The sequence below is a fragment of the Lytechinus pictus genome, chromosome 15 (genome assembly GCF_037042905.1).
Source record: "Lytechinus pictus isolate F3 Inbred chromosome 15, Lp3.0, whole genome shotgun sequence".
Taxonomy (NCBI): domain Eukaryota; kingdom Metazoa; phylum Echinodermata; class Echinoidea; order Temnopleuroida; family Toxopneustidae; genus Lytechinus; species Lytechinus pictus.
In genome coordinates, this window is record NC_087259.1 from 5,548,356 (window position 1) to 5,570,456 (window position 22,101).

The window sequence follows — 22,101 nt, forward strand, 5'->3', positions numbered from 1 at the left end:
CGCATTACCTAATTTTGCGCACGGTCGAATATCTCAATATCTAATCAATAACTTAAAAAACTGATGTCACCAACAGAAAGAGCAACTTAAAATTACTCAGTATGGTAATTTTCTTGAAGGAAAGGTCTCTATTTATGAAAATATTGGCAAAACATCGGCAAATTTTGGTAACTTTTGCGTCCGCTCCGAGAAAATCTGATCTTCTCGACAAGCATCAAGAAATCGCCAGTCTGCAAGCAGAGGTCTCTAAATAAGTAAGTAAAATGTGATACCAACCGAATTTAGGGCATTTTACCCTCCATCTGATTATCTTACTTAGTTAGTATACCCAGTTGTTGTGTGTCCGGACAGGTTGTGTGTCCGGACGATCAATTTTAAAAAGTCATTTGGAAAAATTTGAAAGCGAAGTTTCATAAATTTTTAGTACAAAATGTTAGGAAATATTTTAAAGAACAAAATAGAAGATGATTACAAGTATTGAATTCATATAGTGTAATCCAAAGACAAAAAAGAAGCGGCTTCAAAAATATAAAGTGTCCGGACACCCGACCCCCCATCCTAGTACTTTTCTGCTTGATTTCTTTTCTAAAGTAAAGGCAAAGCCTTGCAAAACGATCGTGCGCAAATTAAGGTCACTCTTTTTTATGACACTTATTCAGCCGAGCACGCACTAGTCGATCGCCATGGAATTTTGAGATCGCGATACCAGCGAAACCCTTGACCTATACCCAGTTGTTGTGTGTCCGGACGATCAATTTTAGAAAGTCATTTGGAAAAAATTACAATCGAAGTTTCATCAAATTTTAGTACAAAATTTTAGAAAATATTATCATGATTATAGAGAACAAAATAGAACTTTAGAAGATGATTACAACTATTGAATTCATATTTTTAGTGTAATCTTAAGACAAAAAAGAAGGCTTCAAAAATATAAAGTGTCTGGACACCCGATCCCCCATCCTACTACTTTATAATTTCGTCAGACGAATTTGACTTTGGGATCTTGCCTTCCGTCTGGTATTTATTATTTTGATTAATTTTGTGTGAGCTGTGAGAAATTTTGGATTGAAAATCAACTTCATGATAATTTTTAAAATGTGGGCAAATTATGGTCACCCCATCATACATACCGGCTGCATTTCTGAAGGATGAAATGGCCCAGGCATGCCTGGCCCTGGACCACGCGGCCCTGGCATATCCATGTCGTTCCCACGGGCTGGTCCCCCGAGGCGCTTCTCCTTCTTCTTGGGCTTGGTCTTCGACTTCGCCTGCAGCCGAGGCCGTATCAGTATCGCTGGCTTTTTATTAGGCATACAATCACTAGTTGAGCTTTACTTGATCTATATGTCGATCCTCATTGGTCAAATGGTTAATACTGCGAATACTAGGCGGAAAAGATGCAAAAACTGACGATCGATAAAACATTTAATGTAGAATCATAAACATAGGAGTCAACCAGATTCATCACAGACAGTTTACACGCCAAATGTTTCACGTTTTACACATTGTCGGTCCGTCACGGTCGCCATTTGCAATTTTATTGTACGGTATCTTTGACTTCCCACATAAGGTACATGTACATGTACATGGAAAAAGAAAGTTGATACCGGGATTTGGTATGGGAAGGCCGCCCCTGGAGGCCGCCCAGGGGCGTTATTCTGAGGTCATTTTATCTTTAAAATATTTTATTTTATCTCTAGGGGCTATTTTATCTCCGCGACGTTCATTTCGTCAATATTTCTAGGTGAATTAACTCCAAATGTTGGCATGAAAATTAAGAAAAATGATATATTCGTTGAGAACAACACCTTAAAGTTATTCCTGTGCAATCAGGAAGCATTTCATAAGACTTTTCTTGACTAATATTATCTTTGAAATGATGCTTGAAAAGATGTGATATAGACTTCGAAAAAAAGATGAGAGTATTGCCATTTTTGCTAAAAAGAAATCTCTGTAAAGACGCACAAGCGTATAGTGCAAGCGTATTGAAGTCAATAAATTGATGCAATCTCAGATCCTTCGCCACACCTCCTAGCGGAATGGATTTCCATTGGTTGAGTGATATGAGAGAGCTATAAAAGCGCGTTTCTAATTGGATATTGATTAAAAAATAGGTGTGTCTTACAGAGATAAAATGAAGATAAAATTGTTCTCAGAATACCAATTCGGAGAGATTTTAAGGGTATTTTATCTCACTGATTTTAACGGAGATAAAATATTTTATTTTATCCGAGATAAAATGGATCTCAGAATACCACCCCAGGATGTCTATTCAAACCAGTGAGGGATAGCAGTTTAAAAGCAGTCTCCTTGCTCTAACTTGAATAAGAAACGTTTAATACATTTGTTGGAATCCTAAAATAGGCCTATAGCCCTTAGATTATACGGGGAAAACACAAATATATTTTGCTTGGACTATCTGGGCTAAGGCTTGGTGCACTTTGTCCCACTTCTACCCAATTATTTTCCAGTCATCATCACTTATAAAGTTAAAGCATACCTGAGGGAGGGGGGGGGGTTCACTCTAACAGAATTTCAATGCCCTTTTCGGCTCATCAAAAATATTTGGATGTTTGGTTTTGAAAATTGTGACAATTGCTGACCACTAATTATTTTAATTTTCAGAAAAATTTCGCATCCTGGCAATATATATTTTTTTCCAGATATGTTACTGGTCATCATCCATTCAATAAAATACATGAAGTGTGTGTGTGTGTGTGGGGGGGGGGTGGATTGTGCTTGTAATCTCCATTGCACATACACCACCCCTAGTTCAAATTTGTGATAAACACAAGTCAGAAAAAAAATGACTAAGAACATAAGGTTAAGTTCTACCATTGCAATGGCAGCGGCAATCTAACCCTAACCCTATGGATTTTTTTTCTCTCATCAAAAATATTTTGACGTTTGGTTTTGAAAATAGTGACAATTGACCACTGATTATTTTAGTTTTCCAGAAAATTTTGCCCCATCCTGCTTGAAATGATAAGACGAGGCAGGGGCGGTGGAATATTTTATATTCCTTAATTTAGCTTTCACTCTACATGTACCTCCATCCCTTCACCTCCACCTGTTTCTTTTTTCCTCATTTTGTCTCCCTTGTCCCTTATGCTTTCTCCTTTTTTCTGCACTCCAGTGGCATGAACCAAAATTAAATGCGACACACCATTTATGAAAAATGTGAGACCAAAGCAAGAGGGCCCTAAAAACAATGTTTATAATGAAGTACTTGTATGTAACTCTGTGGCATGTAATCCCATGTAATACGTCAAATTCACCAGAAAATGAAAGAGCTAAATGAAATGATATTAATCGATACAATCATAAAACTCACCAAATAAAAAAGAATTTTAAGAGGTACCGTACCCCCAGATGGCCATCGGGTCACGCTCATGACTCGATGTATGTATAATCCCCTATTCTTCTATTAACATATTCCCCATTACATCCCAATAGCAGTATCTCGGCTACATAGAACACTTCATAAGATGATAATAGGCCATTGTATAGCGCCATCTATCGAGAAACAATTTATTCTGAGGCGCGTTGTTATTATCATTCCTAGGTTTTAGCTTGAGCTGCCTTTCAGCGCTCGTGCATTCAAGGAATTGATCCTGCTGGGTAATAATGACAAATAACGATGACAAAATAATGCAACCAACAGATTTTCTAACTTTCACAAGTTATCTCTTTATTAATCAGTACTTTCAGACATCCTCACACCATCTTTATCATGTGATCATAATAACAATGATAATAATAATTATAATGCAATTCTTTAAGCACATTTTTTCACTCTGCAGAGTTCTCAAGCAGAACGAGTAAATCTGAATCATTGTGTGCATGAAGTACTTGTTTACACGAACCCAACGCCTTATTCAGGCTTATCAAATCTTCCCGTCAGTATCACCTTATCCCTTGAATAAAAGTACATTAAAAAGAACGGGGAATAACATATTAATAAACTCTCATTATATTGGGGTAGACACTTCAACTTTTATTAGCTGGGGGGGGGGGTGTCTCATACAGATTTACGATTCACTTAGAGTGCCACTTAAATTCTGATGCATATATGATATGGAACATGCAATCTTATTGATCGATACGCAGTCGTGCGCGTCCTATTGGCATGATTTGACCAATGTGGTTATGCCTTTAATACTGCTAGCAACTAGGCATTTAAATGACTCTTAAGTTGTACTTAAATCTTTGTGAAACACCCCATGGGCTACTAGTGGCCCTACTAAACATACAGTATTATATGTATGTCATTCAGATACTTCTCCATTAAAAAACCATGCTTCTAACTAGAAAGATGGAATGTCCATTTGTTGAAATCTTTGGTATGACTTGGCCAGTGTTCAATGAGCTAAGCTAATCAATCCATTCATAGGTGACGGAAAAATTAATTAAAGATAGCCTTGGTATAATTTGTAGAATCTTCTCAGAAAAGAAGAATAAATCAAGTGATCCCACATATTTTGTTGGGGTGACACTTGGGTAAATTGACGCCCTATGCTACAGTAGTTTATAATTTTGATGTGATGTCAAAGAAAAGTTTTCAAAGTAAATCATGAAATATACAAATTGATTAAGAATTGGTGGTAACTGAGAAATGACAATTCAATCACTAATGACTTTACAAACAGTGGTGAAAATTCATTCCGGGAAAACGATGAAGCCTTATGTAGAATTTGTGCCGAAAAAAAGTGACATACATGTATGAATTATGTCCACTACAGTGAAATAAGCTAACAATGATACATACTTAATAATCCAAATTTATGATACTAGTATGTTCTCAAAACTTAAAAAAAATCTGCAATCATAAATCATTATCAACATACCTCAGTTATTTATGGAAATACTTATTTTTCATAGTTTAACAAGGGCCTTGTAGGCATAACCTACATGTAGGGGGGAAATGATATTTGTTTTTACCTTTAAGGAATAACTTTGTAACTGTCAAAAAGGCACAAGTCGCACAACATTACTATTTTTTCAGGAACAAAAATGAAGCATTACAAAGTGAAATTAACGATATTGCAACATCTCATTTGCAGCATTCACAAATCAAACATCTGTCATGTTTATTGAAAAAAAAATTCCCTGAATTTTGTCCCAATTCAAACAGGCACATCATCGATATTCTACGTTGGGTAATTCCATGACTTTTTTGTACCTTGGTCATCTTATAAGACACCAAATATATTGCCAACATTTTATACAATATATCGCATGGCAGTGTAGGACATATATGTAAATATATCGGCCCAAAACATATACTGGTACAGTATTTCCAAAATACATACATAAATTCATGAATTTTAATATCAAGACAGACAAGTATTAGAAGCAATGTCTTTTTTTTCTTACTAACTAATCTAAGACACAAATGTATTTTTTTTTCCTTTTTAAAGCAGAGTTCAAATATGGATGTTTAAAGTGCTCTTTATAATCAAAAGCATAACAAGTAATGTGATACAGACTAGGTCCTACTCCCAAACAGTGAATGTGTGCATTTTACCCAAAGATAATCAACAGAGACTTAATGTTAAGAAAAAGAAACAAGGTTTATAATACCCTATTTTTCCAGACATATATTACGTCAAAAACTGGCTTCAAAAGCTTCAAACTGATAACACACTTCTCATATTTTCTTTAAATATAGTATAATCTCATGTATCTAATATATCTAATGTGTAATCAAAATATATATCTATATTTTCATAGATTGATCAAATGGTTGTCAACAAGATGATATCAGTGACAGTGGTTGATTTTATCTCAATTCATTTTATACTGAATATTACCAGCATGGATATAACATAATAAAAACAATCAACGTTGTCTGATAGTAATCAAATGAAACCTTAAAAATAATAAAACATGGTATAATATGGTATAATTTTGTCCAATATCAATTTGAGATATATATGTGACATCATCAGACATTTGCCTCATCGTTTATATGACTTCTTAGTGAATCAATTTATGCAATAGATGACAACCTTGAGTGATAAATTTTCAAAACAGATCTTTTGTAGCTCCTTTATCCTCGGCACTCATCACAAATTCGTAGTTCACTTTAAAACATAATGTCAAGGTCTTAAAATTGATAATTGCGATAGGTAACATGAAGACAGAACCAAACTTATGGTTGATCTATTGTAAACATAAGGCAAACCACGTGCTAAATATCTACAATTGAATGATAAGTAGCCCTACACAAATTTGAAACATGTGGTATAAGCCAAATGTCATGAGGCCCTGATTTGACTGTATCAGGATAAAATGAATTGAGATGTATGCTGATGAGGAATCACTCTTCGTTGGTCTGGAGAATGATATCAAAGGAGAACGGGATGAAGGCATATCCTTCTCCTTTGAAGAACTTGCTCTGGAATTCCACCCTGGAAAGAGATAAAATGCAATAAATACAAATTTATTGTAAATTCCAGTATTCTGTTTATTCCTTCAAGTCTACTCTGATGAGTGCATGTCGAAAAGCTTCAGTCTGTCTGTGTTCAATGCTATTTTCCATAATTTATATTTCCAAGTGTTATTTTCAAATTCATGGAGTCCATAATTAAAATTCAAGCCTAAAGTGACTGGAAAGTAATCTTCATTGTTCAAATTTATATTGTATAATTTTATTTCTCTATGTCGCATTGAATGTCCTTGCAGGTCTGAAATGCGCTCTGTAAAAACTAAATGAATACTATTATTGTTATCATTATCAAACTGATCGTTTCCAATTCATTTTCCAACATGAATAATGAAAGTTTAAGATGAAACTTGACAGTGCATAAGGTCTGTAGCAAAGATGGCTCAGAAAGGAAGAATGAATATGGGGGGGGGGGGAGAGGGTGGGTGCGATGAGTCTTACCAGTGAAGTCGTAGAGTATGAAGGAAGGCAGAGAGACCCTCCATAAACAGGAGGATACTGATGGTCAGGACACCCCATACAGCGAAGATGGCCCAGATGGCAAACGCTCCTACATAACCATTCATTCTCAGACCTATAGCCAACATCATGTTCCATAGCACTTCAGACAGCTCTAAAAGAAATAGAGGTTAACAAAAGTTGAGGTAACATGATAGCCCTGAAACAGATTCTTTGAAATGTCTGCAATTTTTCAAATCCTGATGACGACCAAAGTGTACTGGTTGAAATGTTGATCAATATTTCTTTCTAGGGTGAACAATCAATCAAGAAAGATTACCAACAGTCCTTTTCAGGACTACTAGTATTACATGGTGTTGTCTGCAAACTTGCCTAATATATCTCGACCATGGAAACATTCAATGATCATCTAAATCTTGGTATGTTATGTAAGACATATTGCAGCCAATGCCAAAAGAAATATTTTTAAGATGATTAACACCACAACAACCTTAGAGATCATCACAACGACCACAACCATCACGAGCATAACCACTACCACCAGCGTAACCAACACTGTCATCACTACCACCATCACCATCGTCGACACTACCATCTCTGCCACTGTCGCCCCCATTAATATCACTACGTCTACCATCACCAACATATGCCAACTACCAAACACTCATCTCCACCATCAATGGCATCATTACCACCACTACCATTACTGTCATCACTACTACCAACATCACCATTTTACAGGGTTCCCAGCTTTTCAAGAAAACCAAATTCCCTGATTTTTCCCTGATGAAGTTTAAAAATTCCCTGATGATTATTTAAACCCATTCCCAGTTTCGCACGTTTTCTAAGTTGCTGCAGTGAATTACATGTATTTTCAGTATAAATACAATAATGTAAAACTAATTTGTACCACCATAACCAGTCATTCAATGGATGTTGTTTTGATATGCAAAAAAATATAACAGTCTGACTGACTACCGTGCTTTCTGCTTTTGGGCCGATCAAGATTTTTCCCTCATCTGAGGCATTTTCCCCTGATTTGAGGTATTTAAAGGGGAATCCAACCCAAATAAAAACTTGTTTTTGGAGGAAAAAGAAAAATGAGACAAGCTGATAGGTAAAGGTTTGAACAATATCGAACAAACAATAAGAAAGTTATGATTTTTGAAAAGTTGTAAATATTGGTAATCACTATACCCATGGAAAATTCAAATTGGCCGCATGTATGATGGCATAGTGATGTAAGGCAAGGACTACTCTTTCCATGTACTTCATTACATAAAATGGCTAAAATGTCATTATTTTCAAAAGTTTTATTTCAAACTGCAATTTTCTCTCATGAGGACATAAAACAATATGCTACCTGTGTCATATTTAGATTACTGCCCCAGGGGAATGGGTACTTAGGAGAAAACCACAAATCCCTGATAATTAAGTACATGGCCTATGAGAAAGTTGTCCTTGCCCCTTGTCATAATTTTCTTACTCAGTTGCCAATTTGAAATCTACATAGTATTAAGGATCTCGATTTTAAAACAGCCATAACTTTCTTATTGCTTATCCGATTTCTTTCAAGCTTTCACCATTCTTTTTTATTCATTTTTCTTTTTTCCAACACAACATTTTATGACCAAGGCTGGATTCCCCTTAAAAAAAAATCAAGTTCCCTGATTTTTCCCTGACTGGAAAAAGGTAGATTAATTCTCCCTGATGGACTGGGAACCCTGCTATAACGGCAACCACCATCCAAACAAGCATAAGCAACATAACCACCACTGCCACTTCTTACATCAACATTACCACTATAACCAAACCGCCGGCAATATTATCATCAGCAACATCATTATCATCGCTACAATCCTCATACCACCCATCATTGCCACAAAGGTCACCACCACAACAATCAGTTCTGGCCTTACCAGCATGGGCCAAGCTGAGAGCCCAGAGTCGAAGATAAGAGGCTGTATGAGAAATACATCCCAGGCAATACTCGATGGTGTGAATAGCTTGGTAGACGAAAGTTTCTCCAAAGTCAAACTGGATGGAAGAAAAAAAAACCATGATAATACAAATTACTGACCATTTTATTATCCCTCATATTGGAACTCAGAGTTTGGAGTTCCACAGTACACCATCTTTACTTTGTCCAAGCAGATTATTTCTCCTTTGAATTTATTTCATTTCTATTTTATTCTGAGTGATCCTTCTGTGGGAATTTGTGGTAAACTAGTTAAATACGAACATTCCACTGAAATCAATGTGAACATCTCATCCATGATTTTCCAGACCATCCTAAACTTCAGCTGGTCTACAAACATGATTTTGAGACAATCGTATTCAAAGTTTGGACATGTTTCCACATTCATGACTGCGCTTTTAAGGAAACTGGATCAATTATTCATACACATTTAATGCATGAATTCTACCATTTTATAATATGCAAAATTTTGATCATAATTTGAATGTATCAATTCGATATTTGAAATAAAATGTAGGTAGACATATGAGAAACTGTGTATAATTATGAAAACAATGGGCTTAGGTCACTTTGTAAAACCACATATATCGTGCACACTGTTTTTGTCCATTTTAAGCACCATAAACCTTAGTTTATGGTTTATGACAGTTTGTAAAATCAGTCAATACATACACGCAATATCTACATGAAGTTTAGGTTTAGAGCCCCTGCACACCATTCAGGAGACTGCGATAGCGTAGAAAAAATGGTTTATTATGCTTCGTAAAATCAGAGGCGGTATGACACTTCAAACTAAATGTCAATCTTCTCTTTATTTAGAACTTAATCTGAAATTTGGTAAGTCAATTGAGTTGAAGATAGGATTTCAGAATATGTATAAACTCGATTATGGAAATTGGAAAATGATGATCTATGTGTTAACAATGTACAATCGACTGTAACTATCCAGTACATTATTTGTTACATATTTATAATTGATAGCAGGTGAATCTGATGTCGTTGGAAATTGATTAATTATCCCCCACCTACACTCCCTAGTCTTGATAACTCACTGTATGCAGTACCGCTTGTTTTCGCTTCTATTCATTTCGATTGGCATCAATCGTAACTTTGAATTTGTCTTTTATTATACATTTCTAAATAGATTGAGCTATTTCGACCCCTAAGAAGACAGGGGGGGCTGATTCAGACCCCCCAATAGATCTTGGCATCTATCGCAACGAAAATGGGCACACGCTTTCCCATGGCATAATCTACAAAACTATAAGGTCAAATTCTGCGAAAAATCTCATTGGTAATCAATTATGCTAATTTATGCGTAAAATCAAAATTTTGCTCTAATTAACTAAATAATGCCCCTAAAATGCTAATTTTTGGTTCACAGACACTTTATCTGAAATCTGATCAAATGTACTTAAAAAAAATTCAATATGACATTTATTTTCTTATGTACTTTATTGTTTTCTAAATTTCTTATGTATTTCATTTTTTTATACTTTTTTTTTCAAAGGAAATTGTCTGGGAATTTATTTGGACCATTAATAGGATAAAATTAATTGAATTTAATCAGTAAAAGGAAAAATAATGATACATTAGTGAATTTTGGCTAAAAACACTATTTGCATTGGTATTGTACACAAATTCACGTTTTTGAGCAATTTTGGGTCTGCATGTACTTAAGAAATGTTGCATAATTTCAGAACTGCGAGCCCAGGGGTCGCAATTTTGGTCTCAAAAGTTGCAAGAAACTTGAAAGTAAAAAGTCAGCGAGCGACGTGGTCAAAAATTTTGCACGGCAGATTTTATCGCGAAAAATGTCGAGGGGGTGGGGGCTGAACCGGACCCCCCAGTCTTATTAGGGTCATGCTTGCCATTACTCACTTCATCCTTTGGAGAGGTTTGCACAGCACCACTTGTTTCTGCTTCAAGTTCATCATGATGTAAAACCTCAGCCGTCTCCTCACTCTTCCCAGACAGCATACGTACATCACGATACATCACAGCCTGGACATACAAATGGATATAGGACAGATTTGTTTGGATATCATCACAAGAAACTCTGTATATACCATCACTGCCATCCTCAACAAGAACATTTCAGTTTTTTTTCAGTTGAAAATCAATATTTTGGTGAGGAAATCAGTATTTTAAAAGAAATACCACAGAACACAACACTGAAACTTTAGAAATCAGTGTTTCACATGAAACCATCAGAAGTATTCTTATTTTCAATATTAATCACTGAAATTTGGGATTACTTGGAAGCTCTGATATATATCATTGTCATCCTCATCATTTATCATGAACATCTTCATAATCATTTATCATCATCATCATCATCATATCATCATCATCATTTATCATTACCATCATCATCATCATCATCATCATCATCATCATCAACATCATCACCATCATCATCATAGTCATCATCACCAACACCACCACTGTTTTCATCGTACTACCATCATCATTATCATCATAATCTTCACCGATCATCTTCACTATTATTATCATAATTATCATCGTTATTATCAACATCTCCATCACCATCATCGTCATCATCATCAACATCATCACCATCATCATCATAGTCATCATCACCAACACCACCACTGTTGTCATCGTACTACCATCATCATCATCATCATCATAATCATCACCGATCATCATCATCATCATACTCATCATCATCATCATCATCACCATCATCATCATCATCACCATCATCATCATAGTCATCATCACCAACACCACCACTGTTGTCATCGTACTACCATCGTCATTATCATCATAATCATCACCGATCACCGATCATCATCAAAGTCGTCATCATCATCATCTTCACTATTACCATCATAATTATCATCGTTATTATCAACATCTCCATCACCATCATCGTCATCATCATCACCAACATCATCATACTCGTTGTCATCACCTGTCCATCCCCGCCACCACCACCACCACCACCACCATCATAAATTATCATAATCATCACCGACCACAATAAATGTGAAGTAACTGACCTTGTTGATTTTCCTGTTGTGCTGTGCCCTCATAATCAAAGGTTTAGGCAGCAACATCCACGGGATGCATGAAAAGCCTACGAGGATCAAAACCTTCTGTAGTGCCGCCTGAAAATATGCAACAAAAAATGAACCTACAATCCAACCTTGATAATTTACATTCCCACTGCATTTCAAACATGCCTTCCCATACTGTGCATGCTGTTGTGTGCGTGTTATATTGTTGTTGCTAAGTTCTTATATATACTTGTCAAGCTTGTCTTCAAGGGTCATTACACAAGCTTGCTTCTCTACGACCCCTCCTGTTTACTGCATCTACATACATTGTGCAAACTGTTCATGTTGCATATTTTATCAATGTATTGTTATTTTCCATTGTACTTTGATACATATACCAATCTGTTGTTTTGTTGAAATTTTAATAACCTAAACTACCCCCCCCAAAAGACTAGATGTTTTGGTAACAAGACTATGTCAATGCTATGAATTAAGTAATAAAACATAGACTACAGAAATGTCTTGGCGGTCTATGCTTGCTGAAACTGTTCCCTGGTCATGACTGGATTAGACGAGGTCATGCTTTATATTACACTTGGTCTACAAGTTGTCGGTCTACATCTCAGATAGTCTAACAGAGTCTAGCCCAGTTGATCTACATGTACTATCAGTTTGGTCTAACACCCATTTAGCCTAATTCTCATTTAGTCTGATTTCAACTTTGTTACTAGTCTAATAGTCTAACAGAGTCTAGCCCAGTTGATCTACTATCAGTTTGGTCTAACACCCATTTAGCCTAATTCTCATTTAGTCTGATTTCAACTTTGTTACTAGTCTAACAGTCTAATAGCCTAACAGAGTCTAGCCCAGTTGATCTACTATCAGTTTGGTCTAACACCCATTTAGCCTAATTCTCATTTAGTCTGATTTCAACTTTGTTACTAGTCTAACAGTCTGATAGTCTAACAGAGTCTAGCACAGTTGCTCTACTATCAGTTTGGTCTAACACCCATTTAGCCTAATTCTCATTTAGTCTGATTTCAACTTTGTTACTAGTCTAACAGTCTGATAGTCTAACAGAGTCTAGCTCAGTTGCTCTGGTCTAACACCCATTTAGCATACTGTTAAAATGGAAATTTTCGCGGATTTTGCGGCAAGATCGACGAGCGCGAATTTATGAGCATCTATTTAATGCAAGTTTGGAACCGCGGTTCAATTGCGTGTATAGTTTTGGCAAAGAGACTGCATAATTTGACCTGTAGAGGGCGACATTTAAGCAAGCAAGCTTGAGCTCCAAAATCACATGCATCCCGAGAATTTGTTCCAAAGCAATGCGATCATTTTTTAATAGTTGCAGATCGGTATTTAAATTATGATTTTGGTTGAAATATAAATTGTTTTTGCTGTTTGACTTTGATTGGTGAGTGTTTATATCTGTTTAGTTTTTAAGAAGATGTTGGGTCGATCGCCCAGGTTTGATTGATCCCATGCACTTTGAATAGCCGTAATCCCCCCGGTCGTTACCCGGTGGTGCACGGCCATCCATACCAGGCCAGCAGCGCCTCCATTTTGCCTTCCCCAATGTCCGCCCCGCAAAAGAAAAGTTGCGCTAAATGTCACAAAAGCTCATGATTGGATCAAAACAACGCTGAATTACGCCGCTTTAGAGCTAGAATTATGTTCAGAAAACACAATCTCGTCGCTGAAATATTAAATAAAACCATTCTCAGATGGGGAAGAAGGAAGTGACTTTGTGATTATTGAGTGTGCAGCGCGAATTCAAGAACCCGCGAATATGTTTTGAAGACGCCAAGCGCGAAAAATTAATCCCGCAAAAATAACAGCGTTTACAGTGATTCTCATTTAGTCTGATTTCAACTTTGTTACTTTTAAGAATGTTTCAGTTTGTCAAATCAAAACTTTGTTCATTAACAGGTCATCAAATCATATATACTAAGTGGTATTAGACAATGTGAAAAACTTACACTCTATTATTTTTGAACCATTACCTTACCAAATCAAAAATTTGTTCATAGTTTATCAATCCATAAACTGGAATACTAAGTGGTATTAGACCATGTGATTAATTTAAACTTTATCACTTTTGTACTTCTTAAAAATTTGTATTACCTTGCCAAATAAAAATTTGGACCATTGTTTATCAAACCCTATACCGGTATAATGAGTGGTATAAGACAATAAGAATAATTTACATCTTATTATGCGTGTACTTTCTAAAATCTAAAATTGGTTCATAAACAGTTCATCAAACCATATAAACAAGTGGTGTTGGATCTGAATAATAGACAAAATGGGTAAAGCATATCTAAATATTACTCTTAAAGGAGAATGAAACTCTTGGAGCAAGTTAGCTTTTGTGAAAGCAGAAAAATCAAAGAATAAGATCAACAAAAGTTTGAGTAAAATAGGGCTAGCAATAGAAGAGTTATGAGGATTTGAATGTTGAGATCACTAATGTTATGGAGATCCTCCTATTGGCAATGCGACAAGGATGTGTAATGTCACATGTGAACAACTTTCCCTTTGATGGACTATAAAATACCCCCAAAATGTCTCTTTTTGCTTTTTGTTATGGTGATACAAACTCTTTATTCATGATGTATTCTTTGAAAATCTGTATTACATGCCCTCCTATAGAAAGAACACATGATCTACTGATAGATGTGATAAAAGAGGCAGTTTAAGTTATATGTACTAAAGTAATGGGGAGAGTTGTTCACAAGTGACATCACACATCTTTGTCGCATTGCCAATGTGAGGATCTCCATATCATTAGTGATCGCTATATTCAAATGCTCATAACTTTCTCATTATTTGTCCGATTTTTTTCAAACTTTCGTTGATCTGTTTCTGTGATTTTTCTGTTTTCACACAAGCTATCTTGTTCCAAAGGTTTCATTCTCCTTTAATGATGAAAGGGCTAAATGGCATTTAGACTAAATGGTAACTTGACCAAATGGTAATTAGACCAAATGGTAATTAGACCACATGGTAATTAGACCAAATGGTACTTATACCAAATGGTAGGTAGACAAACTAGAATTAGACCATGAGGGTGAAACGAAATGGAAAGCAGTTGAAGCAGGTGTCGACCAATCACAGGGGTGTGAGTGGTCACAAATAAAAAGATCTGAAAAAAGCTGAAGAGTGTTGAAAAAGTCTGAAATAGAAAGAGCTCCCATAATTTTTGTACAGAGGAAAGCCAAAACTAAGCTGAATTTAAGCTGAAACTCAAAACAAAAAAATCTGAACTCTCACACCCCTGCAATCAGGAATTTAAATCGGTGTCATGAGTCTATTCTTGATCAAGGTTAGGATGAGACTGGATTCACCAAACATACCTTCTACAATTATATGACCTGCCAACCCAAAACCAACAATAGGTCGGGGCAGAGAAGGTACTCTGTAAATAATACTGTAATTTGGACTTCAAAAAGCAATTACAAAAATTTAGTTTATATGAAAGAATACTTCATACTGTCGAAATTCGAAGATGTGAAGTGAAATAAAAGAAGAGATACAAATTTTGCGATGACACCACTTTTTTCTGGTCTTCTTCAAAGTTTTGTTGAGATTGCACACAGAGCACATCTCATTCATGAATGAACCCTGAAATTCAGTCCCTGTTTTTTTCTTCATTCTTTGAGGCTCTTGCATTTCCTCTACATTCGATCAAGAACTTGTGTGGTTTATTTCTAATAAATTTTGACAAGTAATATATCATATAGAAGCTCAGGATGTGCCTTTTCCAGCTCAATTGAAATCTCAGATTTCATTCTGGGCAACTTATTGTTGATTTTTTTTTTTTTTTGGGGGGGGCAGGTCAGATAGTAAGTAACAAAGACGCAGACTTTAGAAAAAGTTTTTGGTGGTCGATGCTCGCTTACCTGTCCTGTGAACATCTCCGGGTCGGGCGGGGCCATGAGGCCCATGTTGATGAGGGTGAGGATGAGACTGGGGGCGCCGTGCATGTTATGTACGTTGAAGAAGAGCCACTTGTAGAAGATGAGAAACACCAGGTACCCAAAGATGGACACCATGAAGATTAATTGGGGTGCAAACTCGCACCAGATGTTGATGGTTTTCTTGAAGTGGCTGAAAGGTAACAGGTATTTACAACAGCTCATTATCAATAATAATAACAATAATATGTCCATTTATATATATCGCAGTTACTATGTGCATATACTCAACTGCGCGTTTGATACTTGGTATCATATTATCACCCTGGCTGTAGCTGAGCCGCCGTATTAATAGGCACTAAAGCGTTCAAGGAATAAATCCTACCGGGTACCCATTCACCTCACCTGGGTCGAGTGCAGCACAATGTGGATAAATTTCTTGCTGAAGGAAATTACGCCATGACTGGGATTCGAACCCACGACCCTCTGTTTCAAAGTTCAGAGACTAATCCACTGGGCCACAACACTCCACACATAATTATCAATTATAATCACGATTTGCCATTCCTAGAAGCATTCTGTATCCTGCACTCAAACAAGGTCCCTGTCACACAAAGTTGAGGAATTGATTGTAGCGCCGATACTTCGCACTCATTATGTACAACCAATAACTTGCACAATCAGCTTCTCGGTTTTTTCTTACCGGATCCAAATGGGTATTGCCTATGCAAGCTGCTGATGATAATTTTAGTAACAAAATGATATTAATTATAATGATAAGAATAATAATAATAACAATAATAATAATAATATTAATAATAATAATAATAATAATAACAATAATAATAATTATAATATCATAATCATTAATAATAACAATAAATAATCATAATAATAATACATTGTATTTATATCATGGCACTTTTAACAAGGGTTTGAAAGCGATTTACAATGGAATCAACGCAAATTAGCAGACAACATGTACATTGCATACAAAGCAAAATCAAATGATACAGTGGCATACATGTAAAAAAAAATCCATTCTCATGTGTATGTTTGGGTAGTTCATCATCATGTATCATGCCTCAAAGTTTCATAATTTAATTCTCCCTAGAAATATGTTTTTTTGAGCCAATTTTAAACTATTCCTCATATTTTGACGCCCACAGCTTCTTAGTTTTACAGCTCCATTGTTATGCCTCCATTCATCCTTATCTTGAGTGAGAATTTGATCATGGACATGAACTGATTTCAGACAAGGTGAAGAATATAAAGTAAGGCTACGATGAGCAAAATCTTATTTGCTTAGACATATTTGCCTTATTTGCTGATCCCTTCCTACTTGGTACGAGGAATTCCCTGGCGCGGACTAGTCGCAAAGAGAGATACGTATACAAGGTCAAGTGCTCTTTGGTTCTGAACATTATGGCCCGAATTCACAAAGGTGGTTTTGAAAACCCACGGTTGAGTCCATGGTTTATGTAGATTTCCTGTATAAATTACGCTTATTTTACCACGTATATTAAAGAATGTCCAATGCTGATGCGCGCTTTTGTCACAGTGCGCGAAATTGACGCCTATTGCCGTGGTTATCCACGCTAGTTTATTCATGAGTCCACTGTTTTTATTCATGAGTCCACTCTTCAAACAGTGGACTCATGAATAAAATAGTGTATCTAACCATGGTAACAGGCGTCAATTTGGCGCACTGTGACAAAAGCGCGAATCAGAATTGGACATTATTAATACATGCGCCCGATACGCGCTAAATTAAGCGTAATTTATACAGGGAATCTACATAAACCATGGATTCAACCGTGGGTTTTCAAAACCACCTTTGTAAATTTGGGCCTATATATCTATTGCTTACATGTGATTGAGGAGACTGAGGCAAACTCCAAACAACATCTGACCAATTCCTAAAATGACGGACATCTTCATCTTGAAAGAGTTCAGGAAATTGATCTTATTGGATGCCAGCTGCCAAATCTGAAATAAGACATTTTTCATATTATTATAAGACATTTTTCATATTATCGCCCTTCATTCAAGAATGAAATAAGCACCCCTTAACAAAAGCATACCCTCATTGTCATACTTTTCTTAGTGCACATGATGAAACAAGCATCATTATGTACCCCAAAAATGTGCGTACATGTAGTCCATGGTTTTGTACCATGGTGCAATTGAAACCACCTACGTGACTATGGGCCATAAGGTTTTGATTATACACGAAGTAGATATATGAAAGTCTTCTATTGAGTAGATATATGAATATTTACAATCAGGAACACAGCCGAGGTCATGACCAAGACCAGCAAGATGCGGCCTCAACTACATCCCTGTCTACTCAATGGTCCGTATTCTATTGGGTTTAAGATAATTTAAATTCTAGTGTAAAGTTGTGGCTTAACTATGGATAGCCAATTGTGACATAAATCTCTAACAGTATAGAGGTACACTGTATCAGCTCATATCACACTCAAACCATTCTTGTCTGGGAAGAATAAATGATATAGTTGTCTTCACTATTGCAGAACTGGGAAAGAGCATGGTAAAACGTAACAAAAATACAATTTATATACAATGAAAAATACAATGTAAACAAAGTGTTTTTATGCTTCTAGGGCCTCTTTTATTACCAACTTTTGCTGAAAGGGCACACTATTGAAATGTTTTTTAAATAAATATATAAATCAAATAAATAAATAAATTAATTAATTAATCAATAAATTAACATTCTTGGCTTCCCATAATTTTAGAACAGTTAGACCGTGGTCTAAGTTAAACTGACTTCAGAATACAGGCCCATGTCTTCATGAGCTGACAAATCAAGAGTACTCACTGGATCTACTCCAAACGGATAAGGATCTGCATCTACAAAAGTGGTCTTGGGATCCAAGATAAGGGAAATGTCCTGTTCTAGAAGGTGATCACTAAATATAAAAACAACAACAAAAATAGCAGAACATGGTCAAATGTTTGTTCAAATGTTCATTGCCCTTTGTACTAACTTTTTTAGATTAAAGTTTGTTGCACTGTGCATCATCTTAGATTTAAGTATTTTGCACTTTACCATCTTAGATTAAGGTTTGAGGCACTGTGTACTACCTTAGATCAATGTTTGATACACTCTGTGCTATCTTAGATAAGTTTGTTGCACTTTGTACTATCTTAGATTAAAGTTTGTTGCACTGTGTACTATCGTAGATCAAATTTTGTTGCACTGTGTACTATGTTAGATATTAAAGTTTGTTGCACTTTGTACTATCTTAGATTAAATTTTGTTGCACGGTGTACAATCTTAAGATGGTTGTTGCACTGTGTACTGCATGTATCTTAGATTAAAGTTTGTTGCACTGTGTACTACCTTAGATCAATGTTTGATACACTCTGTGCTATCTTAGATAAGTTTGTTGCTCTTTGTGCTATCTTAGATTAAAGTTTGTTGCACTGTGTACTATCTTAGATTAGGTTTGTTGCACTTTGTACTACGTGTATCTTAGATTAAAATTTGTTGCACTGTGTACTACTGTACCTTAGATTAATGTTTGATACACTCTGTGCTATTTTAGATAAGTTTTTTTTGCACTTTGTACTATCTTAGATGAGTTTGTTGCACTTTGCACTATCTTAGATTATAATAATAATAATAATAATAATAGCGGCATATTTACCCAGGGTAGCCACTTCAGTTCCGAAAACTGTTCTCCCAGCGGGCCCTGCTATTAAAGTTTGTTGCACTGTGTACTATCTTAGCTTAAGGTTTGTTGCACTGTGTACTATCTTACATTAAATTTTGTTGTACTGTGTACAATCTTAAGATTAAGGTTTGTTGCACTGTGTACTACATGTATCTTAGATTAAAATTTGTTGCACTGTGTACTTCTGTACCTTAGATCAATGTTTGATACAATCTGTGCTATCTTAGATAAGTTTGTTGCACTTTGCACTAACTTAGATAAGTTTGTTGCACTGTGTACTACCTTAGATCAAAGTTTGTTGCACTGTATACTACCTTAGATCAATGTTTGATACACTCTGTGCTATCTTAGATAAGTTTGTTGCACTTTGCACTATATAAGTTTGTAACACTGTGTACTACCTTAGATCAAAGTTTGTTGCACTGTGTACTACCTTAGATCAATGTTTGATACACTCTGTGCTATCTTAGATTAAAGTTTGTTGCACTGTGTACTATCTTAGATTAAGGTTTGTTGCACTGTGTACTATCTTAGATTAAATTTTGTTGTACTGTGTACAATCTTAAGATTAAGGTTTGTTGCACTGTGTACTACATGTATCTTAGATTAAAATTTGTTGCACTGTGTACTACTGTACCTTAGATCAATGTTTGATACAATCTGTGCTATCTTAGATAAGTTTGTTGCACTTTGCACTAACTTAGATAAGTTTGTTGCACTGTGTACTACCTTAGATCAAAGTTTGTTGCACTGTGTACTACCTTAGATCAATGTTTGATACACTCTGTGCTATCTTAGATAAGTTTGTTGCACTTTGCACTATATAAGTTTGTTACACTGTGTACTACCTTAGATCAAAGTTTGTTGCACTGTGTACTACCTTAGATCAATGTTTGATACACTCTGTGCTATCTTAGATAAGTTTGTTGCTCTTTGTTCTATCTTAGATTAAAGTTTGTTGCACTGTGTACTATCTTAGATTAGGTTTGTTGCACTTTGTACTACGTGTATCTTAGATTAAAATTTGTTGCACTGTGTACTACTGTACCTTAGATTAATGTTTGATACAATCTGTGCTATCTTAGATAAGTTTGTTGCACTTTGCACTATCTTAGATAAGTTTGTTGCACTGTGTACTACCTTAGATCAAAGTTTGTTGCACTGTGTACTACCTTAGATCAATGTTTGATACACTCTGTGCTATCTTAGATAAGTTTGTTGCACTTTGCACTATATAAGTTTGTTACACTGTGTACTACCTTAGATCAAAGTTTGTTGCACTGTGTACTACCTTAGATCAATATTTGATACACTCTGTGCTATCTTAGATTAAAGTTTGTTGCACTGTGTACTATCTTAGATTAGGTTTGTTGCACTGTGTACTATCTTAGATTAGGTTTGTTGCACTGTGTAATACGTGTATCTTAGATTAAAATTTGTTGCACTGTGTACTACTGTACCTTAGATTAATGTTTGATACACTCTGTGCTATCTTAGATAATTTTTTTTGCACTTTGTACTATCTTAGATAAGTTTGTTGCACTTTGCACTATCTTAGATTAAAGTTTGTTGCACTGTGTACTATCTTAGATTAAGGTTTGTTGCACTGTATATTATCTTGCCCATACTAAAGCGCACTCAATTATTAAGCAAAAAAGAAAAAGAAAAAATAAACAAAGGCATGCATCCAGGATTAAACTACTTAACTTCACTTCATTTTAGTACTACTATTTCTCCTCTCTTTCTGTTATTAAACATAAAACAAACATTAGGCTCTGGATAGAAAACTATTTATGTCCAGGGATGGAGTCGGATCTAGCAGTTTCGAGTCAAAAGGAGGCTGGAAAAAAAGGTTGTTCTCTGATAGACTTTGTATACATGACTCAGACCGAATCCAATGCCGGCCTTGAACCGTTCCTGTTTGTGTTTCAGATGGAACTAATAATAGGCCAGAGAAATCTCTCTTTAAGTCAAGGGATGGAGTCGAGTCTGGCAGTTCTGATTCACAAGGCCACTAGAAAAAATACCCTCTCCTGTAGACTTTGTGTGCGTACCTCGGCCTGCAGCCAAAACTGGCAAAATGTGGCCTTAAGGCCTCTTAACCATTCCTGTTAACGGTACATGTTAATACTCACGAGTATCCCGCAGCGGTAACATTCCAAGATGATCCAAAAATGTTGAATGATTTGGAAAAGCAGTCATTGTAAATGAAGCCAGTATAGATTGAGAACATGCCCATCAACATCAGTATGTACCTTCCGCCATACACAGTGCCAAACATCTAGGGAGAGAAATAAAAATCATCATCTCACTGATCTCTAAAAATAAAATAGGTTTTTATGAATCCAGCGAACAGATTATGCATCAAACTAACAATGGCCCTGACCCTTTGTCTTGAATCAAATACACCCAGAGGCCTGTATTCTGAACTCAGGTTTAAATTAAACCCTGGTTTAAAGTTGTGGTTTAACTATGGAGAGACAAGTGGAGCACAAACCCTTAACAGTAAACATTCAAATCATTAACTCATATGGCACCCAAATTGTTCATAACTGTCTGGGAA

The 22,101-nt window shown here is 35.8% G+C and overlaps 2 protein-coding genes across 16 annotated transcripts in view; both read right to left on the reverse strand.

Annotated features, from left to right (window-relative positions):
- The window catches only part of LOC129278201 (trichohyalin-like), a 40,484-nt gene extending 38,935 nt beyond the window's left edge, over nt 1-1,549 (reverse strand). For 2 of the 4 annotated variants that reach the window (XM_064110589.1, XM_064110587.1), the window contains exon 1: nt 1,131-1,549. In XM_064110589.1, the coding sequence (XP_063966659.1) occupies nt 1,131-1,313 (183 nt within the window). In that variant the 5' untranslated portion in view covers nt 1,314-1,549. The remainder of the gene's footprint in view (nt 1-1,130) is intronic. The other 2 variants (XM_064110590.1, XM_064110588.1) reach the window with 1 other exon arrangement.
- A 2,114-nt stretch (nt 1,550-3,663) lies between these two features.
- The window catches only part of LOC129277681 (V-type proton ATPase 116 kDa subunit a 1-like), a 47,546-nt gene continuing 29,108 nt past the window's right edge, over nt 3,664-22,101 (reverse strand). For all 12 annotated transcript variants that reach the window (XM_064110471.1, XM_064110477.1, XM_064110476.1 and 9 more), the window contains exons 13-21: nt 21,674-21,819; nt 18,680-18,770; nt 17,705-17,823; nt 15,820-16,027; nt 11,915-12,022; nt 10,767-10,889; nt 8,827-8,944; nt 6,890-7,061; nt 3,664-6,413 (exon numbers count right to left, since the gene is read on the reverse strand). In XM_064110471.1, coding sequence (XP_063966541.1) covers nt 6,323-6,413; nt 6,890-7,061; nt 8,827-8,944; nt 10,767-10,889; nt 11,915-12,022; nt 15,820-16,027; nt 17,705-17,823; nt 18,680-18,770; nt 21,674-21,819 — 1,176 coding nt within the window. In that variant the 3' untranslated portion in view covers nt 3,664-6,322. The remainder of the gene's footprint in view (nt 6,414-6,889; nt 7,062-8,826; nt 8,945-10,766; nt 10,890-11,914; nt 12,023-15,819; nt 16,028-17,704; nt 17,824-18,679; nt 18,771-21,673; nt 21,820-22,101) is intronic.